Genomic DNA, 18,962 nt, shown 5'->3' with positions numbered 1-18,962 from the left:
CCCAGAGACAGGAGCGGAAATGAGGAATCCCAGCGAGTGTCCTGTTCACGTCCCATTTCCTACCCAGAAGGGAGGGGCTGGGGCGGCTGATGGAGGTGTGAACCAGGAGACAGCTCTGCCCTACTTTCTGCCACTGCCTGGGCATCCCCAGGCCATGATGGGGATAGCAGGCCCTGCAGCAGCCACGGTTGCCACCTACTCACATTTCATGAGCGCTCACTGTGTGCTAAGCACATCACTTCCATTGTCTCATTCATCCTCACAGCGTTGCCCATCACCCCATTGGACAGAAGGGGAAACTGAAGCACAGAGAAGTTGTGTAACTTGTCCAAGAGCAATCATCTGCTAAGTGGCAGAGCAAGGATTTGGGCCTGTACTCTCCTCTTCACCTGGCTCTCCCGCCTCCTTGTTTCCCCCCGGGGATGCCTCAGGGATAACCTTTAAGAGGTGGATAGGACCAGGATCTGATGGAGGATTTTAGGCATAAATGGCGAGAGAAGAGCAGGCCTGAGGTATGGCTGTGATGAGATGTGGCCCTGCTTCTATCAACCCCTCCTCCCAGAGCCTGGGGTGCAGAGAGAGGCAGCTTGGCGTTTGCCAATGGGGAGGTGGACATTGGTTCGTTCAGCATTTGCTGTCATTAACTTTGGACTGGGCCCTGAGCTGGGTACTGGGAATACCAAGAGTAACCAGACACGCCTGGTGGCCTTCGCTTCACAGTTCAGGAAAAAAGACAGGTTCAGACACAAATAGCCATTAGACAAGTTGTAATACTAGCCACAGAAGGGCCAGCAAAGGTCCCATAGTGACACCAAGGAGGGGCCCATAATCCTAGCATGGGTGAGAGGATGTCGTCTTCGGGTGACATTAGAGCTGAGCCTTGAAAGATGCTAGGAGTTCACCAGACAGACGAGTGATGAGAGCAGGGTCATTCTAGGTGGCAAGAACAGCATGTGCAAAGGCCCTGGGGCAGGAATGTGCTGGCGGCACTCAGGAAACAGAGAAGGTGAGTGTGGCAGGAGCAACATGAACAAGGGAGAAATCAGTAGGGGAAGAGTTTGGAGAGGGAGGCAGGGCCAATTGTAGTGGGTCTTCCAGGCCTTTGGAGTCTGGATTCAATTTAAAGTATGGGAGCCATCAGAAGGTTCTGGAAGGATGTGATCTGATTCAGATTACTTTAAAGATTTCTATAGCTTGCTATGTGGAGAAAAGACTACAAGAGGGGGGTGGGTCCTGGGGACACAGGCAGAACCTGTGCAGGGTTCTCATGGGACACCAAGTGAGAAATGATGGTGGCATAGAGTGGTGGACTGGCAATAGAGATGGTGAGAAACTGGCAGATTCAGACAATATTTTGAAATTCAGGAGACCAGAGAAGTGTGATGGATGACTCCTGGTAGATGGTGGTGCCTTTTTCTGGGGCAGATGTGGGTTTGTGATTTGTAGGTGTAGGTGTGGTGATTGCCGGGGGCAGGGAGGTGTAGCCAAGAACAGATGAGAGCGTGCCGAGGAAAAACAGAAGTGGAAGGATAGAATCCAGGAGAATGGCAAGACTTAAGGAGAGAAACAACAAGGAGTTGGTGAGTGTCGCAGGAGACGCCCTCAGAGGGGTAGGAGGAGAGCCTGGAGCCCTTTCTGTCCCTGACCTCTCAGGCAAGCCTGTGACATCCCAGCCACCCCCTCTACCTTCCGGGTCAGCCCCGCCCCTGGGGAGGCTGTGAGTGGTGAGCGTTATTTCTGACAAGTCCACAGCCCTCTCTTACCTGACACTGTGGAATCCCCTGGTGCCTTCAATTGATTCTTTAATGAAGGCTCCAGGTCTTCCCAGGTAGTTAAGTTACAGACTGGGCCCTGCAGGCCTGGGTGCGCCCCGCCCCCACCTCCTTTCCTCCCCGTCCCTTTCCTTCTTGAGAAAGGGCTCTTTTGGAGCAGATTCTCGGTTTGGCCTCTCCCCCGCTTCACTGGGATTTCCCAGCCTGCCCGGAGCCCAGAGCTGACAACCACTTTGCTGGAGGTCTTCTGGGGGCCTCTGACGAATGGTGTTAGCCAGCCTAGGGCTGGCCTTTTCCATCAGCTTCAGCATCCTGGGGGAGGCGGCCTCCTTTTGGCAGTTGCCCCAAAGCACATGGGTTCATGCTCCCGTTGGCTCTCTGAGAGCTTGAGGAGAAGAGTCGTTTGTGAGGCCACCTGTGGCATATGGGCCCTAGTAGGCCACATCGATTTATGTGTTTATTCAACAGAAATTTCTACTGGGCAGAAGCAAAGAGAAAGGACATTTCAGGCAGAGAGAGCAAAGGTTGGGGGAGGAATGGGGGTGAACGAAAATCCAGGCTGCATTCTGGTTGTCGCCCAGGGTACACGGAGCAGTGTCTACATGGAGAGGGTTCTTCACTCATCCGTTCACTTGTGCATTCATTCATCCATTTAATGAACGTTGGTGATGAGAACAATGATGGTGAGAGCCGACATGTATAAGTCCTGGTGCGTGGGATACAGATGATACTAAAGGCTTTACCCTTTTTTTCCTACTGAATCTCCACAAACACCGTGGGTGGTCCATAGTGGTATTAGCCCACTTTAGAGATGAGAAAACTGAAGCTCACAGGACTTAAATGCACCCAGTGCCTTATTGGCCCTTAGTTTCTGGATAAGGACTGAAATTAAGGACTAGTGGATTTCGTACTAAATGTCTTGCCCTAACACATTGATGCTTAATCCTTATTCAGATAAGGGTACTCTAGGGGTGGAGGGGGAGGTTAGAGAAAAGGGAATTGATGGCTCTAGAGCTGTTCCTTTGTGCCAGCCAGGCACTACCTGGTCAAATTTTATCTTCACAACAACCTTGAGCAGTTGGCATTTATTGTTCCATTTTCTGGAGTAGAAAACAGGGCTCAGAAAAATGAAGGGTCTTTTGCAAGGTCATAATGCAAGCAAGTGCAAGAACTGGCATTTGAAATGACTTCCAATCCTCTGCTTGGTCCTGTGCCCCACTTTAGAAAAGGGATCCACTCAGGTTGGTTCTTCATTCTCCTGAGGCACCTATGACACTGGCAGTTACCTCCCATCTCCCTCGGGTAATCAGGAACTTCAGACTTCCAGCCTAAGTGGGCACCCAGCCAGCCAAGCAGATCCCATGTTGGACAGCGACACATAGTGGCCATGCCTGGTACTGCATCCAGGGTTCATAGATTTTTATTTTTTTTTATTGTTAGTTTCAGGTGTACAAAACAATGCAATAGTTACCCTTTTCACCCTCACAAAGTAACAACCCTCCTCCCCCCATCTATTGCCCTCCCACCCCCGATATCATGCTTATCTATTACAATTCCATTGAATCCGTTCCCGCACTCTACTCCATGTCCCGAGGTTATATGTATATATAATTATAGTTGACATACAGTATTATTCAACATCAGTTTCAGAAATACAATGCGGTGGTCAGGCCTCTACATCATAGATTTTTGAAGTCTAATGTTCATTCATTTGTCAGTAGCTAGTGAGCACCTACTCTGTGCCAAGCCTGGGGGGTCCCTGAGATGAATGAAACCAGGTCCCTGCCATCAGGGAACTCACAGTCCTTACAGAAGACACACATGTATATCAGAACAATAGGTGGGAGAGTAAACAATGGACCTGCAACCTCTGGCTGGGACATCTGGGAAGTCTCCCCAGCAGAGGCGGAACGGTGCTGAGTCTTGAACGATGAGTAGGGAACTGCCAGGAAAGGATATTTCAGATGGGCCCACAGCATGTGCAAAGGCTTAGAGGGTCTTGAGAAGGTAAAGTTGCCAAATACAATCTAGGACACGAGTGTTACATTTGAATTTTTAAAAATATTTTCTAGTATAAGTATTTATCAAAGCTTACATGGGAAATACTTATACTAAAACTTATTTCTCTGAAATGTAAACTTAACTGAGCATCCTATACTTCCATTTGCTAAATCTGATAGCCCTACCAGGGAAAGGGGGAGCAGTTGTGTATGGCTGGAACCTAGAGGACACTGGGGCTATGGCTGGAGAGACCGACAAAGGGTGGGTCTCGAAGGGTCTGGGATGCCAGGCTACGGAGCACAGGGGTACAGCCTTCACCTTGTGGGCCTTAGGGAAGGCCTCTGCTATTAGACCCTGTGCTCGGTACAGGGGAGCAAAACACAGCCCTGTCCCTCCGTTTACAGTCAAGGGAGTGAGTCAAACCTGGCCCCAGGGCAAGGGGATGTAATGGAACACCACTCCTACGGTACCCACAGCAAGTGCTCCAGGGCTCAGAGAAAGGGAAGCCCATCTGGCTGGAGGCTTCCTGGAGGAGGAGGCCAGTGACCTGGCTCAGGAAGAGACTTCCCATCTCTGCTGCCTCCTGGTATGAAGAAAGTGGGTGAGGGACTCGCAGGTCAGCCTCTTCTCTGGCCCCCATAGCCCAAGCTGTCTCTCATATCCTGGCCTTTGATGGCTGAGCCTTGCCAGGAATGCCTTCCCCCTTCTTTGCCTGGGTGACTTCTATTTGTTCATTTTTATCCTCTAAACACCTGTTAAGGTAGCTATTATTATTATCCCCACTTTACAGATGAAGAAAAGGAGGCATAGAGAAGTTAAGGAACTTGCCCAAGGTCATGAAGTTAACAAGTAGTAGAGGATTTGAACCCAGGAAGTCTGGCTCCAGTTGGTGATCTTACCTGCTACACTATAACAACATTGTAATTACATTATTGCAATGTAGTTGTCCAATTACATAGTAACATTGTAGTTACAATTATCTGTAATAACATCGCTCACACTGAACTTAATTGTTTCCGGGAGTTTTCAAGGGCTCCGTGCATACCTGACGTACATGATTGGCGTGTACAATCGGGATGCATTTCTCTAAGAGTCATAGCTTTTCATCAGCTTCACAAAGGGGTTCATGATCCTCAAAGGGTCAAGATCTCTACACTGTTTGCTTTTCTGAACTGAGCTCTCCAAGGCCAGGGCCTGTGCCTTAACCTCTGTGGGTCCCCAGTGCCCAGCTCAGGGCCTAGTGCAAAGAGTGTATCTGGGGAAGGTTTGCTGGGCAGCTGACGGATGCCCAAACAAGCAGCAACTAGGCTGGTGAACATCTGTGTCCAACGTAAACATCTCCATTCCCAGTGCAGCAGCTGGCTCTGTGGCCATCCCAGACTCCTCGGATCACCCTGGGCAGTGCTTAGGAGGTCAGAATTGGCGTTCTGCGTCATTTAAAGGAGGGAACATTAGGTCCTGGGTACCCAAAGGCATGGACACAAGGGGTGGTTCCTGCATGGTTTTGAGTCCCAAAGCAGCCATCAATTGATAGATGTAAACTTGAGCATCATTTTCCCTTTCTGGGCCTTAATTCTTCCCTGACTCAAGTGTGCTGAGGCTGAACAGGGATCTTTCTACTTAACCCATCAAGGCGTGGGGCAGGAAGGGAGATGCAGAAGTGAGCAAGGTGGGCCCTGTCCCTGCCGTCGCCGAGAACTCACAGTCTAGACCTCAGGGTCTGCATACAGTGATCACTCAGTATATATGTGTATTAGTCAGCTGTTGTTGAGATGATGGTGTGAAACAAACAATCCCCAAAATCCAATGACCTACAACAAGTGGCCATTGCTCTTCCTCAGGTTTGTGTCTGTGGGTCAACTGAGGTAGCCATGTTTCATTGTAGGAATTAGGTCAAGGTCTTGTCCACATGTTTCTTATTCTGGGATTAGCTAGCTCTTACCCAGGTTAAGCCTCACTCATGGCTGAGGGCAGAATCACAAAATGCCAAGCCAAGTCAACAAGCACGTGTAAAGCCTCTGCTTGCATCATGTCCTCTAGAATATTCCAATGGCCAAAGCAAGTCACATGTACAAATTCAGCATTGCTGAGGAAGAGAAATATACTCTGCCTTCTTTTGAGGGAAGTGTTGCCAAAGGTGCGGGTGTGAGATTCTGTTATGGGGAGGGCGGAGTGAAGAATTGGGAACCACAGAAATTCATCTGGGTGGCCTGACCCGCCCAAGTGGCAGGAGCGGTCAGTGGGCCTTGGGCCCACTGTGGGCAACAACCTCCCTAACTGCCTTCTCTGTTCCTCGGCAGGAGCTCAGTGAGTACAACGCCACAGCCATAAAAAGCCCCACCAACACGGTCACTGTGCAGGGCCTCAAAGCCGGCGCCATCTATGTCTTCCAGGTGCGGGCACGCACCGTGGCAGGCTACGGGCGCTACAGCGGCAAGATGTACTTCCAGACCATGACAGAAGGTAAGCAGTGTCCAGAGGGCAGGAGGAGGGCCCTAACTCCACAAGCAGAACAAATTCAAGGGCCACCATTCCTGCAAAGTGCCTTTGTGCAAATGAGAAAAGGCACCCCTTCTTCTAGATGTGAACCCTCCTCCCCTCCTGATTGGCAACCTTTGTGCACTGTACGAACTGCACAGCCACATGGAGAGGCACTGTATCTGTGGCCTGGGAAGACTATGGACTCCTCCGTTACCATCATGTCCGCCAGGCCACTTCCTTTCCCAGGACTCCTGGGAGCTCAGCCCTAACTTACAGCACCACTCTGAACAAGTCTTCCCTATTCCTGGGTCCAAAATCTTCTCCTCTATAAAATGAAAGCACCGTATTCCTTCTGAGAGCAAACTTATTTTATCCATGCACTACTCCAATGACTTACAGTAAGATTGAGAAGAACTCTGAAGCCACACCTGAGTTCAGCAGGAAGAAGTGCTGGGATGGATTAGTAATGTCTATCCTGGGCAAGAGAATGGGAGGTTACAGCCCGTGTCCTGTGTGTCTCCCAGTCTGGGACCACGTGGTCTCAAAGCACCCTTTCTTCTCTAATAATCTTTGAGGGGCAGCATAGTTAAAGAGTGTGGGCTATGAGCCTGACAGGTGGACATTACAGTGGTGATTCAGCCCTAACTGTATGGCCCTGAGCAACTCACCTTACCTCTCTGAGCCTCAGTTTTGCCATCTATAAATGGGGATGATAACAACTATCATCATCATCATCATCATCAAACTAGTGTAAAGACGGGGGATAAATGTACAGGACCTAGCACAGGGTTGGAGCTAGGTCTCACACGTGGTCAGTGCTCACCCAATAGCAGTTAACGTCATAGCTGTCAATTGTGTGAGTCTAGAGGCCCTTGCACCAACCAGCCAAGCTCCAGAACAGCTTAACTTATGACCAGGCTCCTGCATCTGCTTCTCCAGGGCTTGGTCTTGGCCTGGCTGAACATTTCAGAGGCTCCTGGACCCATGAATTCTTGTCTTATCGCAATAATCCTCCCTCACAGCTTCACTATCTCTTCTAACACTTCCTCCTCTATAAACTCCCTCTTCCTCACAGCCAGTGTTTTTCACCTCTCTAAGCCCTCTTGCCTGTTGGATGAGTGTTACTGACATGGGGCTGGGGCAGTGTCCCAAGATCCTTTCTTTATTAATTCAACAAATGTGTGCTAGCGCTAAGGACCCAGAACTCACCCAGTCCCTGACTTCGACAAGCTCCTGCCTGGTCATGGAAGCAAATGAGAATTAATAACAAAATTTAAAATGATGATGGTGTTGATAGCGCTGAGAATGTACATAGTGTTTTCTAAGCCAGGGCAATGCAGAGTGTATTTATGCGTTGTCTCATTTAAGCCCATGACCTTAGGTCAAACAGACCTGGGTTCAAGTGCTGGCTTTGGCCACTTTCTAACTGTTTAAACTGAAGCAAGTCATGACCTCGCTGAGCCTCAGTTTCCTCATCTGTAAAATGGGGTGATCATAGGCAGTGCATCACAGGGCTGTTCTGAGAATCAAGCAAGATGCACAACATCCTTAGCACAGGGACCAACACTTAAAACACTCAATAACAATAATAATTAATATTCACTGAGTAGCTTCCTACTGCCACGTGTTCTACGTGCTTTACACAACAATCCTGTAAGATGGGAACTATGATTCTCCCCAGATGAGGAAACTGGGCCACACAGAGAGGTAAGTCACTTGGCCAGAGATCACACAGATAGTAAGTGCCATGATCGGGACTCAAACCCAGGGAGTCTGGCCTCAGAGTCTGTGCTTCTCCATGTGTCAGTTGATTATTATTGTGGATTTTCATATCAACATTGAGATTCAGGTATTGTGCCCATTTTATAGATGAGAAATTGAGGGTTAGAGCAGTTCATGGACTTGTCCAAGGTTACTTGTGAGTGAGTGACAGCCAGTTCTCCACCTGAGCATCGGACAGGGGTGGGAACAGAGCCTGGAGATCCCAGGAGAGCCTGCGTGGTAGGAAGTGGTAGGGCTTCCGGAACCAGCCGAGAACACTGTGCTGTGCTTTCTCCCCAGCCGAGTACCAGACAAGCATCCAGGAGAAGCTGCCACTCATCATCGGCTCCTCGGCGGCTGGCCTGGTCTTCCTCATTGCCGTGGTTGTCATCATTATCGTGTGTAACAGGTGGGTGGGTGTCCCCCGGCCCCTCTGGACCTGGCTGTGCATCCAGTCAGCCATTCCTGAACAGTGTGAACAGAGGAAGCGTTCCCATCAGTACCAGGGACAGGGAGAGGCTTGGGTTGGTCTGGGTACCCTCACATGGCCTCCTACCACCTAAACGGCCACCATTTGCAGTCCATCCCTTTGGGTTAGGTGTTGCCCTTGACCAGTCCACTATTCAGGGAGGTGGCACATTGAGATACTAATACTTCAGCATGAGGAAAGTCTCAGAACAGCGGGCAGGAGGACTGCAGGATGCTGGGAGCTAAGGGGACGGTGGGGAGGGAATACAGATTGCCCCACTTTCTCCTGCACTACTTGAGGCCCCGTCATGAACAGGGCCATGAGCAGAGTGTCAGATGGGAGGCTGAGAAGCTCAGGGAAGGCCCCCTGGCTGAGGTAGCCGGAAAGGAGAGGACGCAGACAGGAGGAGGTGGGGGAAAGGGCACCCCTAGTGGCCGGCACAGCATGTGCAAAGGCAGGAGGTGGGCCCGGTTCCCTGACTTCTGCTGGGCATAAGGCAAAAAAAGACTGTCCTCTTCCTTAAAGACTTCCCCACTTTATAACAGACTGAACTGTAAGGTCAGATGGGCAAAAGCCCCTGGGGCTTCTGGGGGCCAGGGGCCATGGCCAGAGGAGATGACTTTGCTCTTTGAAAGGGTCTTGGCTGGAGAGAGGACAGGGAAATAGTGAGCCTGGACTTGAAGTGGGAGAGGTGGGAAGGGATGGGTGGGGCCAAGAAGGGTGAGGCTCCAGGCCAGGGGCAGGCAGGGAGGCCTCTGGCAGGGGTGTGGTTGCAAGGGCCTGCCCACCCTCTCCCTACCACCTGCTATGGCTCCCAGCTCCCCGGGTGCCTCCAGGTGGCTCCAGCCCTTTGCTCTTGTTCCAGAAGACGGGGGTTTGAGCGCGCTGACTCGGAGTACACGGACAAGCTGCAGCACTACACCAGCGGCCACAGTATGTATATCCCAGTGGGGCCGGCACCCTTGGGCCCTTCACTGGCAGTTCCCTGGCACCTTCTCTAGCCTTCTTCCATTGCCTCCTACGCGGCTTCAGTGAGGCTGAATGTCAGGCTGTTCCCTGAACGTGCCCAGCAGCTCACTCTCACCTCTTGGCCTTTGCACGCGCTGTGCCCTCTGCCCGGAGTACTCTCCCCGCTTCTCTTCACCTGTGTAACTCTTATGCTCCCTTAGGCCTCAGCATACACAAACCCCTCCGAGAAACCCTCCCTAACCCCCAGCCCACCTTGAACTTAGGGCCCCCTCTGTGCTTGTGTAGCGCCCCCTTACCTGGCTGCACTGGGAAGGCCCTTCCCTTGTCGCTCCAACATTGTAATGGAAGCGCCTGGGGAACTGAAATCATGCCTGGCACTCGCCACTGCCTCCCCAGCCCCAGCACACTGCCCACACATCGCAGGCGCTAGAAACATATTTGTAGGATAAATACATGAGCCGCATGAGATGACGAGGACCCCAGGCTCTGGCCCGGGAGGTGAGAGAGAAGGGAGGTGGGCGGCCCCCTGTCTTTCCTTCTTGGCGACTCCTCTGGTGGCCACTTTCCCCCAACCAGTGCCTCCATTTCCCCCACTGTCCCAATCTACCTTAGGCCAGGGCTGGGGGCCCATTTGCCACACCCAGAGCAGATGTCCCCCTCCTGAAGGGCCCAGCAGAGAGAAAAGCAAAGCATCGATTTCTTTCTTTCTGCCCCTGGCTGAACCGACAATCTATGGGGGGTGAGTCGGGGTGGCGAGAACCTTAGTCCTCACCTCAGCTCACTCAGCAAACAGGAATGCCTAGTGGGTCCAATCTAGGTTCTCAAACTGTGCTCACTCAGTGGGGTACCCTAAAGCCCCGCAGACAGCAACTGGGTAAGGGGGGGCCATCAGCATATCCCTTCATTTGTCATATATTTGTTGTGGCCTATTATTAATGTCAGGTACTGTTATAGGTACTGGGGACACACAAGTAAACAAACCAAATATCCCTGCTCTTGTGGCACTTATATCCTAGTGGGAGGGACAGAGAATTTTTAAAAATCGCATGTAATAAATGAGTAAAGCATATGGTATATTAAGAGATAGAAGTGCTATGGAAAAAAAGGCGGAGTAGAACAAGGTGATAGACTGAGAGTTGCGGGATCAGGGCTGCGTTTTTAAATAGGGTAGTTGGGGTTGGCCTTACTGAACAAAGACACGAAGGAGCTAGGGGAGTGATTTCTGTAGCAGTACCTGAGGGGAAGAGCATCTCAGGCCAGAAGGAACAGCCAGTGCAAAGGCCCCGAGGCTGGAGCGTGCCTGGCAGGTTTCAGGAACAGCCAAGAGGCCAGTGTGGCTGGAACAGAGCAAGGGGGTAGGATTTGCTGCATGACTGGATGTGGGGTGTGCAAGCACAAGTCGAGTCCAGGAATTCTAGATATTAAGCCTCTGGGTATAATTCAATTTGAAGTAAAAGTTCCTGGGCTTCACAATCATTTTAGACATAAATGTAAAAATGATTAAACCATTAAAATTTCCAGAAGACAATTTAGGTAACTGTTTAACTGATATGTGGGAGGGAAAGGACTTGCTAAGAATAAAAAACGATGCAAGATCACAAGAAAAAGGCAGACGAATGTAACTACACAGAAATAAAAATCACCTGTGCATTAAAAATAAGAGTCATAAATGACATCACGCCCTCCTAGTCCCCAAGGAATTAAATCATAATCACAGATGTAGCTAAACATATTGAGTGTGTTCTATGTGCCCAGAATTGTTTTAACGCCTTGCATGTATTTATTCATTGAATCCTTATAACTTCCCACTTTGTGAGTATGAGGAAACAGACACAAAGAGGCTACACAGCTGCTCAGGACAGGAGCTGGGGTACAAACCCAGGGTGTCTGGCTCCAGAGCACATACTCTTAGCCACACAGAGATGCTGTCTGCACCCGACTGAACTAGACTAAGAAAGACGGGCACACGCTGTCACCTGGCATCATTTGGGACCATCACTATTCAGAGCGTGAGTCAGTAACAAGGAAACAGGTGACAGCAGGGACTTATTTTAAAAATAGACCCCAGGATTTGTTCATAGAGCAACACATGCTAAAAGCTCAACCTCTTATTCCCTGTGTCTCAGCAGGACTCCATTTTTTTAAAAAGCACTGCCAGCCCTATAATCCCATATCCACCAGCAACCCCGTGTGGTCAGGACAGAGGAGGAAGCTGAGGCCTGGAGACGTTTGGGACCGGCTCAATGTCACCCTCACGGGCTCATTCATGTTTTCCATCATGCAGCAGGTGCTGAATGAGTACCAAGGTCTGTGGTGCCTGGATATAGAGCCAGAGGGAAGGAGCTGGTTTCTCATTCCTACTCTGCCACTGGCCAGCTAGATGACCTTGGGGAAGTCATCGAACCTCCCTGGGCCTTGGCATCTTTATATGGGAAGCAGCAGGAATGATACTTCTTTCACAGACTTATGAGGATTAAATAAATTCATAGGTATGAAAGTGCTCCTGTCCTCCCTGCCCTGCTGGCCTGGCAGAAAAGACTTCCCCTAGTTCTATTGAAAGGAAGGCTAAAAGTCAGCCCCTAAGTCCCACAGGCCAGGCACTGAATCTGAGCAAGAAAGGAGGCATCTCTGGGGAGCTGCAGCCCCCAGTCTAAGGAGGGCTGACTTGGGGAAGGAGTCGTGACTGAATACTGCAGGAGGAGGAGGCATGGACCAGATCTGGTTAGATTTCATCCAGAAGGCTGGGCATGATGACTGAGAGTACTGGCCCTTGGCTCAAGTCTGACAGACCTGGGTTCAAATCCTGGCAGTGCCATTTGCTAGCGATGTGGCCTTGGGCAGATGACTTGCCTCTCTGAGCTGTGGTTTCCTTGTGCATGAAATGAGAATAATGATCCCTGCCTCCAAGAGTTGTCGGGCAGAGGAGATGAGATTATGCATATCAAGAGCCTGGCACCGGGTTGGGCACAAAGGGCTCAGTAAGTGGCAGCTTCTATTCTTCTATCTCTGTCATCTGGGTTCTGCTCAGCTTTACAGACATTGAGTGTCTACTGTACACAGAGCGTTATGCAGTGTGCCAGGGGAGGGAGGAATGAGAAAAGGTCACATGCCCACCCCCTCCTCCCAGGGTCCCACAGTCTAGGATGGTGGTTCTTAATCTCTTGGGGGTCTCGTCTCCTCTGAGGCTGTTAAAAGCTCTGAATCCTGTGGCCAGAGAAACCAAAATATGTCTTTGTGTTTATATAAAAGTATAAGATAGAAACATCTATTATACTCAGGGATAGGTTTTAGAGAACTTTTACTTTCAACAATATTTATTTTCAGAACTTTCAGGCTATAAGTAGCATGAATTACTTTTCCAATTTAAAAAGGTGATGATCATAAATGCATTTTATTTCAGGAGATTACCAGACTCCAATCCCTGTCCCACCCCCACACCCACCCTGGGACTGCCAGGCAGTTCACAGGCTCATATTAACCCTGACCTAAAGGACTAGATGGGCACCCACACAAATAACGTGTTAGAGCTGTGGTTGGCAAACGTTTCTGTAAAGGGCTCGGTAGTAAGTACTTTACATTATGTGGGCCATACTATTTCTGTTGGAACTACTCAACAGCGTGAAGGCAGTCACAGGCAAAGGAATGCATGGGGCTGTGTTCAAATAAAACTTTATTTACAAAACTTGACTACAAAACAGGCAGTGGGCCAGTTAGCCAGCTCCTGTGTTAGAGGTTCCAACTCCTAGATTCCTGGAATGTCTGAAACAGAGGCTGAGAGAGGTCGGTCAACTAACATGACCAAGGTTTTGCAGCCAAGCAGAGTTCATGGCCCCACTCGCCAACCAGCTAAGCCTTCCTGTGGCCCCGGGACTCCAACTCCCAACTCCGAGAGCTGCTGCCTCCAAAGTCATGGCTCCCAGAGCTATGGGAAAGTGGGCAGGGAGCTGGGGAAGCGAGAGGGAGGCCTGGGCTGGGAGGGGGCCAGGTAGTCTGGATGGCATAAGACCAGGAATCTGGAAGGGGTGACATGAGGTAGATCATCTTACCCTTCCTTAAGCTTTTGCTGACTCAGTGCTGGGGTCGGAACTGGGTGTTTGACATCCTAGTTACCTCCTTCCTTTCTGCATCAAAAAAAAAAATCCACATCAGATCAGGAATCAAATTAATGTCCATGTCCAGCCTCACGCTGCTCACCAGGGAATTTGAGATCCAGAAAAGTTTATGACTTGGCTAGTGGAGGACCCAGAGGTGGACCCGGGAGCCATGGGTACTCAGATCCTGGCGAGACAGTCCCCTAGGCTCTGAGGCCTGCCAGGCAGGCCTGAGGCAGCCAGAAAATCGCCTGAGGAAGGAGGAGGCTTGGAATAGGCCTTGAAAGACAGGGAGACCTCCTTGGCAGAAGCCCAAGAACATGGTCTATTGCCTGTTCTTTCTATATTTTTGTTCCAGTTCTTTCCCTTCTTTGTTGACTTCCTCTTCCTTTACTTTGGACCCCTGATTCTCTATCACAAGAATGACAAACCTACCTATCCTTGTATCCTTTTATGCCCACACTCATAACAGACATTGCTAATCAATCCTGACAGTCTGTTAGCTGCTCCAGGAAGCCATTACTAATCAATTAGAGTTGGAACAAGAGCTAGAACCTATTTGCTCTCCCTGCTGAACTCTCTGTTCCCCTCGCCCTTCTGCTGAGCTCAGTGCCCATCTGCTCACTGAGGCCCAGCGAGGTCAAGTGACCCACAGGGGCTTGCCCAGTTCTTGGGGGGAGGGGGGCACATGGGAGTGTATTGCCCTCCACGGACGGACTGGCTCTCGCCTTTCCATTTGTCCACATCTTGAGTCTGTGCATGTGACCAAGCCTGGTCTTGTCCCCCAGTGACCCCAGGCATGAAGATCTACATCGACCCTTTCACCTACGAGGACCCCAATGAGGCAGTGCGGGAGTTTGCCAAGGAAATTGACATCTCTTGTGTCAAAATTGAGCAGGTGATCGGAGCAGGTAGGTGGCTGGTGCCCTCCCAGGCACCATGGCCTCAGCCATGGGTGGGGAGACTACCCCAATATATACTCCTGGGACAGAGGGTAGAAGGTGGGGCAGGAGCCTCAGAGGACCCTCCAAGGCCTGAAAGCTCAGCATGTACAAGGTAGAAGGGCCCTCAAAGGTCATTTAGTAAAACCACCTCATCAACAGGTGAGGACACGGAAGCACAGGGCTGGGAAGGAGCTTACGTAATAATGTCAGAGATTCAGCTAGGTCTGGAACCCAGGTCTCTGGACTCAGTCCAGTGCTTTGTCCTTCCCACCATTCATCCCATGTCCCTCCTTCCATCTCTCCCAGGTTCTCCTACACCCTCACCCCACTCCCAGCCAAATACCACAGGACAGCCATGAAGAGTTTACTCTTACTCCCAAAGGTGGCTGGGACATTTGGGGGCCCCCACATTCTACAAAGGAGTTCTGTGTCCCAGAGGATGAGTTGGCCATTGAGGAGAAAAAACTCCCGCAGGCCCCAGGCGTAGAGATTACAAGGAACAGGGAGATAGCACTTCCACCTGGCAAGTGACATCCTGCCTCTCTCGGTGTGTCTGTCCTAGGGGAGTTTGGTGAAGTGTGCAGCGGCCACCTGAAACTGCCAGGCAAGAGAGAGATCTTTGTAGCCATCAAGACGCTCAAGTCGGGCTATACTGAGAAGCAACGCCGGGACTTCCTGAGCGAGGCCTCCATCATGGGCCAGTTTGACCACCCCAACGTCATCCACCTGGAAGGTGTTGTCACCAAGAGCACGCCCGTGATGATCATCACTGAGTTCATGGAGAACGGCTCCCTGGACTCCTTCCTCCGGGTAGGGGAAGCCAAGCATGCCAGGGGCCATGGGTGGGGCAGGAGTAGTGGTGGGCATAGCTTCATACCGTCAGAGCCTGAAGGGGTCTTTGAAAAGAGCTCAGTCGGGAATGGCTTGCATGCTGTCACTTTCCATTCCCTTCCCCATGGCAGGCTTTGCTGATCAATCCCAGAGGTGTCCGACCACACCCAGAAGCAATCTCAGAATCCCTCTCAATCCAGGAAACCACAACCAGTTGATCAGAGTTGGCATACAACCTAGAATGGGTTGCTATCCATGCTCTTAGCCAGCCTTCTCATCATACACAAGAGAAAACTGAGGCTCAAAGTGAGGTAGAGTTTGCCCAGAGTCTCCCAGAAGGTCAAGGTGAGGGCCAGGACTGGAACCAGGTGTCTTGACCCCTAGTCCAGATTTTTCACCAGATTTTAGATTCCTCCAAAGCTCTGTAGGCCAGGGGAGGAGTTCAGAGCGCGGGCAAACAGAGTAAAATTTCAGACCCCCAAGAGATCAGTCAGCCAGACGAAGATACTGACCAGGAGTCAGAAGCATGCCATTGGACTAGCTGCCTGCCATTTAGCAAATATTTTTCAAGCACCTATTATGTGCCAGGCCCCTTCCATGCACCTTCTTGTTTAACTCATCCCTGGGAGTTGGCTGTGACTTATCCCCATCTAACACACAGATGAGGAAACCGAGACTCAGAGAGATTAGGTTACTTGTCCAAGGCTGCACAGCTAGCAAGAGGCAGAGCCAGAGTCAAGCCAGCTGTGTCTGCTGCAAAGCCTGCGTTCCCCCCATCACCCCGAAACTGGCCTCTCCTGGGCCTCTCCAACGTCCCCAAACATCTGAGTCCTCCCCACAGGGAGCCCAGGCCAGGGTGGCAGGGTCCTGCTCTGGTTTCCCATGTGAGATCATCCACAGCCTGAGCCATATGTCCTCCCATTTACTCTGTGTTTTCTCCTATTCTCCCAAAGCAAAATGATGGGCAGTTCACAGTCATCCAGCTGGTGGGCATGCTACGGGGCATCGCGGCCGGCATGAAGTACCTGGCAGACATGAACTACGTCCACCGCGACCTGGCCGCCCGCAATATCCTCGTCAACAGCAACCTGGTCTGCAAGGTGTCTGACTTTGGGCTTTCACGCTTTCTGGAGGACGATACCTCAGACCCCACCTACACCAGCGCCCTGGTAAGACAGAACCAGGGAACCCTGGAGTTACGGTGCCGGGAAAGAGGGCATAAACATCCATCTCTCCCTGCAATACGTTTTCACCAACACCAGCTCGTGTCAAGCACTGTGCTGGGCCCTGGAGATACAGAGACATACACCACGGTTTCTGCACTCTTGGAGCTTCCAGGCTGGCGGGAACACATGTGCAGAGCAACAGAGTGAGAGGGCCGAGGAAGGCTTGCTAGAGGGGTGACAGCTGAGCTGAAAGCTGAAGGGCCAGTATAAGTTGGTCAGATGCCATGTTCTCACAGAAAGGCGTGACTGGAATCCAGGCTGCGAGAGGAAAAGTCGTGAGCAAGAACGCTGAAGGGTAGGCAGGGCCAGGTCTTGGAGAACCTGAATGCCCAAGCTCAGGACTGTCTCCTGAAGCAGTTAGGGTTGTTGAAGGGTTTTAAACAGAAAGGAATAGGATGCAATCCCTGCCCTCTAAGAGCTTGGAGATAGTGCAAGTAGAGCCAGGCATGTAACACATGATCTGAGTCCTGCTTTGTGTGAAAAGTGCCTCCCCGATGGGTGGAGAGATATGGGGCACAGTTGTAGGATTAAGGAGAATGAGCAACTCCCTGGACTTAAGGAAAGACTTTCAGAGGGATTTACAGGATGGGAAGGAGGTTTCCGGATGGCAGAGTGGGAAAAGGAACAGCATGTGCAAATGCCCGGAGGTCTGAAGCAGCGTGGTGAGTTTGGGGAATGATAAGATGCGTCACGCAACTGATACAGCACAGGGCACAGGGTAGGGTGTATTGACAGCAGAGGCCAGACCGGCCAGCCTCCCACCCATCAACCCTCCTCATTCCCTTCCACAGGGCGGGAAGATCCCCATCCGCTGGACGGCCCCAGAAGCCATTCAGTACCGGAAGTTCACCTCGGCCAGCGACGTGTGGAGCTATGGTATCGTCATGTGGGAGGTGATGTCCTACGGGGAGCGGCCCTACTGGGACATGACCAATCAGGACGTAAGTCTCCAAGGGAGAGTCCTTCTGGTGGGGGAGGGGAAGAGCCAGAATTCCCGGCCTTTTGCTGATCTCCCAGAAAGCGGGAGCAAGGTCTCTGAGCTCCTGGGTAAGGGCAGCTACCAGAGCAATGCTGGCTGATTCAAACATCCACACAGGACCCTGGACTCCCCGGGGCGTCAGGAGTAGGAAAGGCCTACCATCTACAAATCAGCAAATCTTTAGGATGCATTCACCTTGTGGCCAACCCTGAATGAGACCATGTCTGCCCCTCAGGTGTTTACCACCAAAGTGGGGGACAATATGATTACCTGGGAACAGTTATCAGGAATTTTTATGATCAGGTGCTAAATTGGAAAAGGCAGGTGTCAGGCTCCAAAGGTGCTGAGGCAAGGGCAGGGCGGGCAAGGTCAGCCGGGAAGTCTTCACAGGATGGGGGGGCTCACACAGTAGTGGGACTTGGAGATGTGAGGGCTTCCAGTGGAAAGAACAGCCTGTGCAAAGGCCCAGAGGTGGGATGATGAGGGGACATGGTGGGGAGCAGTGGAGAGGAGAGCTGGTTGGAAAGGTTGGTGAGGTTCAATAATGGGGTATTTGAAAGTCAACCCAAGGAATTTTGGTTTGCAGCAATGCAAAACAGGGAGGACTTGAAGGAGCTTCTTGAGCAGAGAGGGTGACCCACCCTCCCACCCCCTGTCAAGTTGGGGAAGATGAGCCCGGCCCTGGTGGCAGGACAGATCGGAGAGGGGCATTTGAGGTCCTTTCCCTGACAGAGGAGCCAGATGGGGACAAGGGGAAGGGGCTACAAGGCTGTGCAGTAAGGCCTGACAGGGGAGGTAGCTCTCACCTGGAGCTGTAAATGGCACTGACATCAAGAGTGTGGATTCAAGGAGTCAAGGCCAGAAAGCGGAGTCCTCAGGGCCATCGAAGCCAGCGGGGGGCTCAGAGATGGGAGGGAGGGAGGACCTGGCAGAGGGGCCCACAGGAGGGTCGGCCTGGTGGAGCCCGAAACAGAGGCTATCTCAGGGTTCCGGATTTCCCAAGACTGGGTATGGAGGGAGGCAGCCAGCTGCCAGGTCAGACTGAGGCTGTACCTGGTGAGAACCTAGGTGAGGCCCATTTGGGGCTGCCTGGAAGAGGTGGAGGCGATTGCCAGGGCAACCAAATGGGTCTGTTTTGCAATGCACTGGAGGCAAGATAGGCCAGGCCAGAGGGCAGATGCTCTCACCCACCCACCCAATCCCACTCAGCCCCTGTGTTGTCCCCAGGTAATTAATGCCATAGAGCAGGACTATCGGCTGCCACCACCCATGGACTGCCCAAGCGCCTTGCACCAGCTCATGCTGGACTGCTGGCAGAAGGACCGCAACCACCGGCCCAAGTTCGGCCAGATTGTCAACACGCTGGACAAGATGATCCGCAACCCCAACAGCCTCAAAGCCATGGCACCCCTCTCCTCCGGGTATGGCCCCACCCCAC

The 18,962-nt window shown here is 51.5% G+C and overlaps 1 protein-coding gene across 1 annotated transcript in view; it reads left to right on the top strand.

Moving 5' to 3' along the window:
• Positions 1-18,962, top strand: part of EPHB2 (EPH receptor B2) — a 43,976-nt gene that overhangs the window by 21,707 nt on the left and 3,307 nt on the right. The window contains exons 5-12 of the mRNA XM_019631447.1: positions 6,074-6,236; positions 8,316-8,424; positions 9,353-9,417; positions 14,333-14,455; positions 15,051-15,298; positions 16,273-16,488; positions 17,337-17,486; positions 18,752-18,945. Coding sequence (XP_019486992.1) covers positions 6,074-6,236; positions 8,316-8,424; positions 9,353-9,417; positions 14,333-14,455; positions 15,051-15,298; positions 16,273-16,488; positions 17,337-17,486; positions 18,752-18,945 — 1,268 coding nt within the window. The remainder of the gene's footprint in view (positions 1-6,073; positions 6,237-8,315; positions 8,425-9,352; positions 9,418-14,332; positions 14,456-15,050; positions 15,299-16,272; positions 16,489-17,336; positions 17,487-18,751; positions 18,946-18,962) is intronic.

This window comes from Hipposideros armiger, unplaced genomic scaffold (genome assembly GCF_001890085.2).
Source record: "Hipposideros armiger isolate ML-2016 unplaced genomic scaffold, ASM189008v1 scaffold_999, whole genome shotgun sequence".
NCBI lineage: Eukaryota > Metazoa > Chordata > Mammalia > Chiroptera > Hipposideridae > Hipposideros > Hipposideros armiger.
The sequence above is the reverse complement of the archived record's forward strand: the minus strand, read 5'-3'. Positions and strand labels throughout refer to the sequence as shown.